This window comes from Chionomys nivalis, chromosome 22 (assembly GCF_950005125.1).
Source record: "Chionomys nivalis chromosome 22, mChiNiv1.1, whole genome shotgun sequence".
Taxonomy (NCBI): Eukaryota; Metazoa; Chordata; class Mammalia; order Rodentia; family Cricetidae; genus Chionomys; species Chionomys nivalis.
In genome coordinates, this window is record NC_080107.1 from 51,311,104 (window position 1) to 51,325,080 (window position 13,977).

Below are 13,977 nucleotides of genomic sequence, written 5' to 3' on the forward strand. Positions count from 1 at the left end.
GGTTGGTACCCACCAGGGCTGACTATTTAAGAATCTGAAGTGCATGGTTTTGAATAGATTAAATCTTACACAGGAATGCTTTGGAGTTAGAAAGTCCTGGGCACTGGTATCAGCTCAGTTTCTCTCACTAGCTCTTTAACAGGCTTTTGGGAAGGTGTTTAGCTTCTCTGTACCCATGCCCTCATTGAGAAATGGGTCTAACATAGAATCCCTGCAGGACCATCAATAACAGTTATGCAAAGTGACCGTAGGACTGTGCTCTCCTATAGAAGGGGAACTATCGCTTAGTGAGCCCAGGACTGTGCTCTCCTATAAGGTGAACTATCGCTTAGTGAACCCAGGACTGTGCTCTCCTATAAGGTGAACTATCACTTAGTGAGCCCAGGACTGTGCTCTCCTATAAGGTGAACCATCACTTAGTGAGCCCAGGACTGTGCTCTCCTATAAGGTGAACTATCACTTAGTGAGCCCAGGACTGTGCTCTCCTATAAGGTGAACTATCACTTAGTGAGCCCAGGACTGTGCTCTCCTATAAGGTGAACTATCACTTAGTAACCCTAGGACTGTGCTCTCCTATAAGGTGAACCATCGCTTAGTAACCCTAGGACTGTGCTCTCCTATAAGGTGAACCATCGCTTAGTAACCCTAGGACTGTGCTCTCCTATAAGGTGAACCATCGCTTAGTGAGCCTAGGACTGTGCTCTCCGTATAGAAGGTCAACCATCGCTTAGCTCTCTGCAGTTTCCAACTAAGTCCACCGACAGGAGATGGCACTGCCGTGCTGTGCAGTCACAGGAGCTGCTCATCTTCAGCTCTGCCTCTAACTCATGACTGAAGTCAAGGTCCTTGGTGGCTCTAGGCCCCGCTGTCCTCATTTGTAAACGGGAAAAGAACTTTCATCCATTCATTAGTGTGATACTTCCTGAATGCATGCTATGACCGTGCACCATCAGTCAGGGCATGCCGTGGAATGAGCTCTGCAGAGCTCTGATCACATTATGTGTTTAAGGGAGGTCAAATAATACTTTTTTGTAAGTTCAAGGACATCTGGATTGTTTTCCTCTCAGAAAGTCTGATGATAAAATACCCAGTACCAAGGTCTTTCAGATTCCCAGGACTGGGAAGAACTTAGAGCTGGATCTTGCCATTGAAATCGCAGACTGTCTGAACTGGCAAATAAATAATAAAGCCTGGAAGTTTCTTGGTCCACAACTTCTCAAGATGCTGCTCTTTTGGAAGGAGCCAGATTGGATCAACATTGACGTACTTTTAATATGCTACATTTCCAGAAAAAGACATTTATGGTTTTTTTCTTTTTTGAAAAATCCCTAATCTCATCTAGTTCCTCCTTTTAGGAGACACCCCATATTCTAGGCACAAGAAACAAAGCAACTCAACACTGCTACTGTCTCCAGGCCCCACATTTTAGAGAAGAGAGGACCACGAGCAAGCTAAAGTGACAGCAAGGCTAGAACCCTGGAATATGGTAAGGAGGGTGGGAGGACCAGGGAGGGCTTGTAATCTGACTTGTAATTGTGAAGGTTCTTGTTGGCTACTGCAGGGTTGTTTGTGGGTTGCATGTGGCAAGAAGGGGGTGGAAGAGCTAAAGATAGCTTAGCTAACCTTAAGACTAGCAGTTTCTGGTCTACGTGAATGCTGCTCACTTGCTGGATCAGGAAGGGTGGAGGACAGCAGGCCCTAGGAGGGAAGACAAGAATCTGATTTTGAGCCTGGTAAGTGTTTGGTGCCCACTGACTACCCTAGTAGGAAGTGTAAGTGGGCAATGGGATATTTCGGTCTGGAGCTCAAGCAAAGGTCAAGATTAGCAATATGAATTTTGGACTCAACAGCGTGTGGCTGGTCCCTAAAGCCACACATGGGGCAGGATGAGAGTGTTAAGGAAGTGATGTAGATAAACGAAGACAAATTTCCAGAATCCATCCCTAGTGGTCTCCAGTATTGACAGGTCCAGGGAAGGGGCTCAGGAGGAACAGCCAGTAAGGTCGCAGGGAATCTAGGAGAATGTGGGCCCCTCACTGTCTGCTGCGCAAACCTCTCATGCCTTGCATTCACAAGGGCATCCCCTCCTCTGGGAGCCTTCAGCTGGGCAGTTAACTGTCCCCTGATGCTGTGTGTGCCTTTGGACAGCATGACCTACAAGGAGCTGTGATTGTCATTGTGAGTCTTCCACACTAAATGGAGTTTCCCTTAGAGGCACTGACCTTGCCTGGGCCTTAGCCATGGGCCCCATACCTAGCTTAGACCTTATCTTTGTCAGAACCCAGGGAGCGTGCTAGATTCCAGAGGAAGAAAACAACTTAACTATCATAGTGGTCAAGGAAGGTATCACAGAGAGTGGTCTGAACCTCTTCGGGAGGCATTGACTATCAGAACCAGGACAGCACTCGTGGTGCCCAAGGGGAGGGATGCAGGTCTGGTTTGGGAGAATTATGGTTGAGGCACAGGAAGCTAGAGAGCCAGGCTGGGAGGTGACAAACCGCCAGACCAAGGGCTTGTTTGCCAAACTTGGCTCCAAACTTCGTGATTCCAATGTCCCAGTTAACATTAAAATGAGAATGGTTGCCCATTTACGCAACTTCAAGGCCCTGCCCTGGGGTCAGGTGTGAGAACTGTTGTCAAAGGAACCAGTGTAATAAACATCCGACCTGTCACTCAGTGACTGCTCCACAGAGCTCTTACTGGAGCACGCAACAGCTCTGGGGTGTAGCTTACGAGCATGTTCACTCCTTGTGGGTAAGGAAACCCAGACTAGGAAATGATGGCTTATCAAGCTCCCCAGCAGCAGTTGCTGTAAGAGGGAGCCGGGGTTGGGGGACTCAAACCCACTATGCTGAGGAGGAAACCCCCGTTACTACCTCCCTGATTCTCAGTTTCAGCCTGGTCGAGTGTCTGGGTTGTGGGGTAAGGAAGAGGGCACAGAGAGAAAGAGGATCATGCTAGGCCTTAGAAAAGATATAATTCTAGACATCTAACAGAAGGGTCATGGCCAAGCGCAGAATTAGATGTGGGGAGCAAGGAAAGTATACAGAGTAAGCCACAGAGCAAGCAGAACCTTGGGAGTCAAGCAGAAGCCTTCTCTCTGCGTGTTTCTGTCACGTGATCAACTGCACCCTGGCTGACCTTGATGTTTAAGTCAGGGTCACACTGCTGCCCTTAAGTCAGCAGCCATGAGGCTCTGTGGCTTGGCTGCCTGGACAATGACAGGGGATGGGCTGGAATGACAGGGCAGCTGTGTTTCTCAGCAGCAGACTACGGGAGACCCGACCACAGCTGAGCCGTGCCAGCTGTTGCTTGGCTGCCACATTTTCCAAGTCATTACTGTGGTCATGGCTGGAACAGGGTTGCAGTCACATGCCCCAGATGAGTGTAATTTGGTTGGCTGGAGCTTATGTTCTGCAACGCTGCCATCTTGCCTAGCCTGCTGCAGGGGCTACCTAGCAAAGAAATAACTTCATGTGTTTGTGCAGCGTCTTGACAGTTTGCTTCGCAGCCCTTATCTCATGTGAGTTGGACACCAACCCTGCCAGGCAGATGAGGAAACTGTGCTCCTGAAAAGTCATGTGACTTAGGACAGGTCACATGACAAATGGATACTATGGCCCAAACCTGTTCTAAGTCTTCTCAGCTATCTGGAGCCCGGCTAGGAGCATCCTGAAAAGTAACGCAAATAAAAAGAAATACAGGAGTGGCCTGGGTAGGGAGTAGGATGCCAGTTCCTCTCCCTCGCCAACAAACGGTCAGCAAGTACCACTGGATACCTTGTTAAAGCCTTTTCACACACATCATTTCCCAATGCACCCATCCGGTGTGAGTGTACAGAGAGAACCCCAGTGTTACTGGTGCTGAGAAAGACACCAGCACACATGGAGCTGTCTCCTAAGAGAGCATTCAGTGTAGTCAAGCAGTAGCAAAAGGTCCGAGACCTTGGGCCCATCTGCTAGATGTGACCTGACCAAATCAGCAGCAGCTCTGCATCTGGGCCTTCAGTTCTCTACAACTGGCCCTGCCCCCACCCCGAAGGCTGCTTGTTGCTGCCTGTCTACTGCAAGACGTGCAAATGACCATCCCAGCTCTCCCTGCTGCTACTTTGGCCATCCTGGGGCTCTGTGGTTTGGCCATGCTTGCCTGACCCCATGTCATGCTCCTAGAATAGCTATCACTACCAAACAGGCCTGGCCACACAGTCCTCAGGGACCAGCCCTGTGTGTGACCACATCACAGTGCCTCTCTGCCCTCCCTTTGTGGTGGCCTTGGTCAGGACTTCTTTGCTCCAGCATGCCTTGAAGTCCTCCTCACCTGCCCTTCCTAACCTTGTCTTCATGGCTATTGGAAACACCTGCTTAGGAACCGAAAGCATGGGGGCCCTGGGATCATGGGTGAGACTCCAGAAGACAATTACCACTTCCTGCTTCTCACACTGCCTCAGTTCCCACCCCCAGGGCTTCCACCTGATGATGCTGCTGCTGGGAGCCCAGCCACTGAACAACCTCTCGGGATTTAGCACTACCCAGCCTGCTCACGTGCTGGTGAGTGGGAGTTCACCTGGGAGGGACATTGCTCCAATCCCTCTCTTCACGCCTGCTCCTCATTGTGACCCTCCTAGCACAGTCTGATCTTCCTAACACTGATCTTCCGTGACAGAAAAAGCGACAAACATATGTGCAAACTTAACACCAGTGCAAGCGAAGCCGCCAGCGGGCCCCGGCAGTTGGACAGACCTTTGGAAAGTTGCCCGTGAGGCTGCAAGTGTTTCAGGGGACAGGACTTCACACCAGGGATTTTAGGAAGCTCAGAAGCAAGTCAAATAAGACAGTTCCCTCTCTAGGGGACATTCGTGCGTGGCCGTGTATAGTTCTAAAAAAAATCGAAGAAATGGTCAGCATAACGTTCAGAAAGTGCTCATGTAGAGGACAGGCTGGGGAATGGCATAGGGAGGAGATGCTAACAGGGGCCGGGCAGTGGGTCAGTGTGACCACTACAAGTATCTTCTGTTCTTTCATTACACACACACACACACACACACACACACACTGCACAGCTCCGCTGGAGCGGATCCCAGAGGCTCATCTTCGCTGGCCTGTTCTAACAGATCTGGTGGCAGCAAAGTGAGTGCCTGTTCTCCATGCCCCTGTCTCACCCCTGACATCCATGTTCTTAAAAGCTGTTTCAAACCATTCTCCATTTTCTTCCCCCACTCAGACTGGCTGATTGCCCAAGACAGTTAGTTCTTGCTAGAGTCCCCAGGAAGTGTCAGTGAACATAAGGGACAGTCTCCAGGATGGTCTTGGCCTCCTGGCAGCGTTTGAGGCTGCAGCCCACGCCTAGGTGTTCTCTGAGTCCGTCTTCCTGGACATTTCTGACATGTTTGCCCTCAGGTGCTGCTGTGGGTGAGTTTTCAGTTCTCTCTTAGACCTCCCTGTCTTTCCTAGACGCCAGCCCAAACATCAACTTGTATCAACCTCTCCTTTCAGCTGCCACACAGGCATTTTGCCTCCAGCTCCTGGCCTTCCTTCCCTCCTAGCTGGGCCTTTGCTAGCCACAACCTCTCTCTATCCTTCCAAAGGCTCAAGACATGTGCCTCCATCTTAGTTCCTCTTCTCTTGGCTACCATCTCTCCTCTTTCTCCAGACCACATGGGCACCTGGTCTAGCCAGTCAGCCTCTCAGATGGCACCCAGAGTTACCTAGTCTCTCCATGCCTACCAAGACCTCCCTCCTCAGAGGCAGCATCTTCTGATTACACAGAAGCATCGATCTCATTGCAATCTTGCAGCCAGCCTTGACTCAGCCCTAACCCACAGAACAAAGAACTGTGTACTTGGGAATCTGAAAACATAACATGAGCGGGATCTGTTTATAGCCCTCTGGTGGTTGCCACTGCCCGTGGGTACTCCACCACTTGGTCCTAACCTACTTTCCCTCTTCACTGTCTCTCACATCCCTCATCTGGGCCTTAACCCCAACCCTAGCCACAGTGAACTTCTTTTGGTATCTCAGATACACCAGGCTTCCCTCTAACCTCCAAGGCAACATGTCTCCACCTAGAACATTCTGTGGCTGTCCCAGTCCACTCTTCCCTGCTGTTTCTTAGCTAAGCTTTCAAGGAGCCATCCTGGACTTAGGAATGGTAGATGGACCCACAATCCCAGAGCACCTGCTCCATTTCCTACTTGATTCTATCACTTGTAATTCTCCATTAGTTGCTTCTTAATGGCTCTTTCTCCCACTATGAATTCTTGGCACTGGGCAGCAGAATTCTACAACAATGCCTGACCTCCTACTAGGTAGATGTAACATCTCTTCGATGAGTAAAGACTGTATGAATCTTATAGATCTATGGTTCAATGAGGAGAGTGGCTTGCCCTCCTTCACTGGAGAGAGAAAGTTGGAAGTTGACTAGAGGTTTCAAAAGCCTGAGGCAGTTACCTCCTATATCCCCACGTCTGGTCATCCCGCCCCATCCTGCATCCCATAGCAGGTGGAAGCTGGTACGGTTACCTGGAAGCAGGTGGGCCCTGGCCTCCCTGTAGGAATGTCTGATTGGTAGAAAACTTTGAGCTCCGGAGTCAGGGCGATGACAGTCTTGATCACCAAGGAGATGATGTCAGACCAGACCTTCTTGATATCAACGCCTTTGGAAGAGAGTCTACAGAGAATGCTAGAGAAAGTCCTCTTGCTGCCCGTACTGGCGCTGTCAGAGTGGACGAACTTGCCGCTGTGGATGTTGAGCGAGTAGTTGGTCAAGTGCATGAAGACGTGATGCAGGTTCTGGGGATTCGGCTCATGATATGGCTCTGTACAAAATCTAGAGAGTCCATCTTTGGCTATATAAATCTCTAAGGGGTCCAAGGACTTGAGCAGGACGTACAGACGGATGTCAAACTTGAGCTTGTCAATAAGGAGAGGCTTACAGATGTACTCCTGGACCACTGCTGGCCTGTTCTGGAGGGTCCCAGTCATGCGGATGTCATTGGGATCTTTAATGAGGTAGATTCCATCGCCCTGACAACCGCTGTCTGGTTTCACAATAAAGGTGGGCTTCCAGGTCGGGTCACCATCTTTCACCATCCGAACCTGGGAGGGAGGGAAAGAACCTTTAGTGTTGTGTCAGGATCCCAGTTCCCCAGTGCTCACTGGGTGTCTTCCACTGAGATGACACTATCCTGGGGTACCATGACATGGGACTGTCCTCAGTCTTGTACTCTAGGGGGAGGTGGAACATGGATTAGAAATGCAACCATAAGACCTGAGTTCAAGTCACAATGTCAGTTGTATTCTTGTACAAGTCATGGAACTTGTAACAATGACAGTGGCTTGATGCAATCTGTGAGTACCCGTGACATGCCAGGCGCTGTATTTGGCACTTTATACTCGTTACTTCATCAAACCCTCCAGAAAACAAGGCTGTTAGAGATGCATCTGTTATGTGTGAGAGGAAAGAGCCTGCCTGGGTTCAAGTCCTGGCTGTCATTTACGGCGCAAATTATTTCTACCTTCCATATCTGCTACATAGAACTAAAACTGTCTTCTTTTTCCGAATCTTCTTTGTTTTGAGACAGGGTACCTTGTCTAACCTGGCTTTGAACTTGCTCTGTAGCTAGGGATGACCTTGAGCTCTTCACCTGCCAAGTGCTGGGATTACAGATGAGCAAACATCACACCTGGCACATGTGGTGCTGGACTCTGTGCAAGCTGAGCAAGCATGCATCCAGCTGAGCCACCTCTGTGCAAGCTAGGCAAGCATGCGTCCAGCTGAGCCACCTCTGTGCAAGCTAGGTAAGCATGTGACCGCCTGAGCTACCTCTGTGCATGTTAGGCAAGCATACGACCGCCTGAGCTACCTCTATGCAAGCTAGGCAAGCATGCAACCAGCTGAGCTACCTCTGTGCAAGCTAGGCAAGCCTGTGACCAGCTGAGCTACCTCTGTGCAAGCTAGGCAAGCATGCGACCAGCTGAGCCACCTCTGTGCAAGCTAGGCAAACATGTGGCCGCCTGAGCTACCTGTGCAAATTAGGCAAGCATGCGACCGCCTGAGCTACCTCTGTGCAAGCTAGGCAAGTATGCGACCAGCTGAGCCACCTCTGTGCAAGCTAGGCAAGCATGCGACCAGCTGAGCTACCTCTGTGCATGTTAGGCAAGCATGCGACCGCCTGAGCTACCTCTGTACAAGCTAGGCAAGCATGCGACCACCTGAGCTACATTCTCAGCTCCAGGACTGATATTGGGCTGAGGACTCAATGAGAAAATAAATGTAGCAGACTAAGAACACAAAAGCTGACATGTGAGGGACGAAAGCCCAGCCACCATCATTTTCAAAGATAGAGTAAATAACTCGCCAGTTCAACTGGGGAGGTGGCAGAGTTAGGACTGAGGACTCTGAAGCCCTGTGCCTTCCCCCATATTCCTTTCACCCTTCAATGGGATAATACAGAGATGCGATCAACCGAAATGTACAAAGCCCTAAGCTCAGTCACCCCGAGTTAGCACACGAGAAAGGGTTTTCTGGTTTGTTAAGTGTGTTTCACAGACTTGGCACATCCTCCAACCTGTTTGAACCTTTTGAGAATTAGGTTCTGTCTCCTGCAGCATTTGCCTTCCTCCCTGATCTGGGTCAGCAGGACACTCCCATGATGATCCAGGCACTTGGCCAGAATTCAGATCGGAACCTGTGGTTGTGTATAATTTACAGGTAACTGCGTCCTCCAGGCTGTGGCTTCACGGTATTCCTCCGGAGCTCACATGCTGGAAACTTAACCCCTGTATGTATATATGAATAGTATCTCAAGGTGGAAACTCAGCAGGCAAAGTTGGGGAAGCTATGAGAATGGAGGCTTGTGGCTTCATAAGAAAGGAGGAGCGACCACACATCCCCACTGTCCCCTGGTACGTTTGCCATGTCTCATCCTGTGACGCTCTCTGCCACCTTGTGATGCAGGAAAAGGTCCCTCACCAGCTACCAGCATCTTGCCAGTGGACAGTGGAGCTGAAAGACACGCGTTCTATTCTTTACAAACCGACCGGGAGAGACATCCAGACGTCCGTCCGTGTTGGGGTGCACTGGGAAGCTACGGAAGACTGGGACGTTGAGGGAGGAGGTCTTTGGTGGGGACATGTGAAGACGAGCAGAGGCGTAGAGGACACCTTGCTCCCTGCAGCTCCCGGTATGGAAGCTCTGCTCTGAGCTGTCACTAAGAGCAGCACCCGGCAGGCTGGCAGAGGTGGTGATGGTTCAGGGCTGGCCTCCCGTCAGCCTTTGCCTTCGCTGTGTAAGCCTGACCCCGGCCATCTGCACTCTGGAATGTACTTATCTCTCTGACTGGCCTATATTTCTAACTGAAGGTTTTGCCGATTCCTCGGGCTTGTAAAAGATCCTTAACAATGGAGAGACACTCAGAGCCTTAATAATGGCTCCCATCAACGCTTCCTCCATGTCAGCAGGGTTCCGGAATGGAACTTCACAAAAGATCAATCCGCCTCTCAGGTCCTCCACAGAGCCTTTCCTGCAATGGTGACCTTGACGTTTAGTTGTTATTTAATATTCATCCAGGGCATCCACATGCATGGCCTTTACAGTAACTATGAGTGCGACGGGCAAATGCATCAGCCAGTGAAAAATGCCAAGTTTGCCCTGATGGGTAATTTCTGCCTCTGGAAAGCCTTTTCCAGGCCAATGATACTAACAGGTCAATATATTATCAGGAGTGATATTTTCTTCTTTGAATTCGGGGTATGTGCCTTAAATAAATTAAACTACATGGTCAATAATCCCTGTCATTTATTACACTGTTGAATGTTTTTTTTCCTGCTCTTTGCCAGAGTCGTCACTACAAATCAAGATTATTAATTCTAATAGAATCGTTGAGTTTTCTGAACTGAAAGGATCCTTGCAGATGGACATCATCCCATCCACCCATAACTCAAAGGGGAGGCTGAGGCCTAGAGAGGTGACAGGACTCACCTTGGGTCCCCTAGCTGGCTAGTGGGCAGCTAGGATGAGAAGCCAGGTCTCTTGGTCCCACCTCAGGTTCACCTGGCCATTTTTACTTTTGCTAAGATAAAATCCAAGACCTGTTTTCTGACTGCTGAAGGAAAGGCTCTCTTGCTAGGTCAGACATTGCTGACATCTGGGCTCCGACCTCACCCTGAAGATGGCTGTCTCAGAACAATTGCTCTATGGACCCTGAGCTGTCTGGGATGCACCAGTTTCAAACCTGTGTCTGGGTTCCTAGTGCGATCAGAATCAAGTGCCACAGCCTGGCTCACTCATCACAGCAACTGCCATGCCAGCAGGACCCAAGTTTGATCTCCCACAAAAAGCTGGACATGCTGGTGTAAGCCTGTAATCTCAGCACCGGGGAGACAGAGACAGGGGGATGCCTGGGGCTCGCCCGTGAGCCAGTCTACATGAGCTGCTGAGCTCCAGGCTCAGGGAGAGACCCTGCCTCAAAAACAGAAGAGGGGAGCGCAACTGAGAAAGACGTCCGGCTTTGACCTCTGGCCTACACACGCACACGCACACACGCACACACATGTCTTCTGATGTCTGGCTTTCCCTCCAATGACCGATGTTAAATACAGTTTCTATCTCTAGGCCCTATCCTCACCCTTACCCTCACCTCCCTCTGAAAATTTTGACTTGATTTCAGCTGAGACCTGGATATGTGATTCTGATGTCTGCACTGAGAACTACTGGACTAAAATGAATTAAGTCAAAAATACCATCTGAAGCTACTGTTGGAAATGAAGTTCTACTTCTTAGCGTTTGCCAGTGTGAGGAAGACGGCTCAGAAGCTACAGCTGATGGTATCTCTGGCTTATCCAGCTCTACTTTCGGATGTGAAATCCATTATCTTGTAACTTTATACCAGGATGGCTGAGAGAGATACATAGAGGATGCCTAGGCCAGCTGGCTTGGCACACAACTCAGGATGCTTATTGAAATTTTCTGCATCTTTTACTGCCCCCTAGTGGATATTTTGGAAAGGCGTCTGGGAAAGCCAGGCTGTTCAAATTTCCAACAATTACTTAAATGGGATATTATTAGCCTTAAAATGGAAGGGAATATTAAGAAGGCAGCAATTTTGAGGACTCTGCAGAGAAATAAGCCAAATACAAAAGGCAAGTACTGAAGGATTCCACCATACAAGGTCCCCAAGAAGTCAAATCCTTACCAATACACAAGTAGAGGGTGTTTGCCAGGGCCTGGGGTGGTTGTTTAGAGTCAACATTTCAGATGTGATGCCAGAACTGGGACGGAGCAGAGAGCACTGAGGCAGGCAGATCCTAGGGCTCCTTGACTAGCCAGCACAGCTGAGCCCATGAGCTCAGGCAGTCTCTAAAGCTAAGGTGGGAAAGCAGCTCTAGAGATGCTTGCAGTTTCTGGCCTCCACATGCACATGCACAAATGTGCATGCCTACACACACACACACACACACACACCCCACATGCACACACACACCCCACACATACCACACACATACACACGCACCACACACACACCACATATACCACATACACACCACACATACACACACATGTACACACATACACACACCACATACACACCACACATATACCACAAACACACATACCACATACACACACACCACATATACCACATACACACACATACACACACCACATACACACCACACATACACCACATACACACACATGCACACACATACACACACCACATACACACCACACTTGTACCACAAACACACATACCACATACACACACCACACACATCACATATACACACCATACATATACATACATCACACAAACACACCCCACAGACACACCACAGACACACACCACACATATAGCACATAAACCACACACCACACAAACAGCACAATACCACATACCACCTACACCACACACTCCACATACTCCACACATATACACATACCACATAAAACACCATATATATCATACGCACACTACCTATATCACACACACATACACACACAACCACATATCACATACATCACACACATACCAAATATACTACATGTACATCACACACCAGACACACACCACACATACCACACATACCACACAGCCACATACCACTCATACAATAGCACACAACATACACACAAACCACACACACACCACAAGAAAAAAAAAAGATGAGGCCGGTGAACTTTTATGCATATTACTCTAGTCTTTGGTGGATTTAGGTTAAATGTTTCCAGGTCATTTCTAACTGTCGTGTGGCCATGGAAAATCACCGGACCTCTGTGCTCCCCTGTAGAATCAGGGGCTTATTAGAATTAGCCAGTCCCGGGATCCAGCTAGCTGACACCTGCTGAGTAGGGTTTATCTTGACATCACCTCTGTTGGAGGCCGTGTCACAAACAAGCAAGTTGCATTACCCACACTGGGAGGTCATGCCATGCATCACCACCAGCACACAGGATGCGACAGCAGGGTGTGGGCAGGAGACTCAGGATGTGTTTGGGGCCATCAGGCCGGGCAGGTGGGAGAAGCAAGCCGCAGTACTTGGAGGAATTCAGCAGCTGGACTAGGAAGCCACAAAGAAGTATTAGCATTGAGAGGCAGGCATAGGGACCTCTGATTTAGGATGACACCAGGGATGTCAATGCTAGTGAGAGCCATGCTTTGTCATACCAGAGGATCTGCATTCTGTCAAACCCAGGCCCTTGGTGTCGTAGGCACAGGCTGTGAATCTTCAGGATTTGACAGACAAAATAGATGTAACAAAACGAACATGGGTAGGTCACAGGGACCCAGTCTTGTGGTAATTCCAACACTTGATATGCAAGATGATTTCTGAGGCCAGCTAAGACTGAGGGCAGTTGATACTTAGGTGACCAAGGCCAGACAGGGAGGGCACATGGACCATCAAAGGGCAAACTGGGAGGTGGACTGAGGTAGCTGCAAAGAACTTGATCAAATGACAAAACAGGAGAAAGTAGGTGACATTTAGGAGACTGCCAATGTTGGAGAGTAGCAAGTGAGTGAGAGCCACCGTCAGCACACACAGGTGAGAGAGGACAACGTCAGCACACACAGGTGAGAGAGGACCACCGTCAGCACACACAGGTGAGAGAGGACCACCGTCAGCACACACAGGTGAGAGAGGACAACGTCAGCACACACAGGTGAGAGAGGACAACGTCAGCACACACAGGTGAGAGAGGACAACGTCAGCACACACAGGTGAGAGAGGACAACGTCAGCACACACAGGTGAGAGAGGACCACCGTCAGCACACACAGGTGAGAGAGGACAACGTCAGCACACACAGGTGAGAGAGGACAACGTCAGCACACACAGGTGAGAGGGGACAACGTCAGCACACACAGGTGAGAGAGGACCACCGTCAGCACACACAGGTGAGAGAAGACAACGTCAGCACACACAGGTGAGAGAGGACAACGTCAGCACACACAGGTGAGAGAGGACCACCGTCAGCACACACAGGTGAGAGAGGACAACGTCAGCACACACAGGTGAGAGGGGACAACGTCAGCACACACAGGTGAGAGAGGACAACGTCAGCACACACAGGTGAGAGAGGACAACGTCAGCACACACAGGTGAGAGGGGACAACGTCAGCACACACAGGTGAGAGGACAACGTCAGCACACACAGGTGAGAGGGGACAACGTCAGCACACACAGGTGAGAGAGGACAACGTCAGCACACACAGGTGAGAGGGGACAACGTCAGCACACACAGGTGAGAGAGGACAACGTCAGCACACACAGGTGAGAGGGGACAACGTCAGCACACACAGGTGAGAGAGGACAACGTCAGCACACACAGGTGAGAGGGGACAATGTCAGCACACACAGGTGAGAGAGGACAACGTCAGCACACACAGGTGAGAGGGGACCACCATCAGCACACACAGGTGAGAGAGGACCACCGTCAGCACACACAGGTGAGAGAGGACCACCGTCAGAACACACAGGTG

The 13,977-nt window shown here is 49.9% G+C and overlaps 1 protein-coding gene across 2 annotated transcripts in view; it reads right to left on the reverse strand.

Annotated features, from left to right (window-relative positions):
- Positions 1-13,977, reverse strand: part of Ttll11 (tubulin tyrosine ligase like 11) — a 234,034-nt gene that overhangs the window by 141,047 nt on the left and 79,010 nt on the right. For both annotated transcript variants that reach the window (XM_057755098.1, XM_057755097.1), the window contains exon 4: positions 6,519-7,094. In XM_057755098.1, coding sequence (XP_057611081.1) covers positions 6,519-7,094 — 576 coding nt within the window. The remainder of the gene's footprint in view (positions 1-6,518; positions 7,095-13,977) is intronic.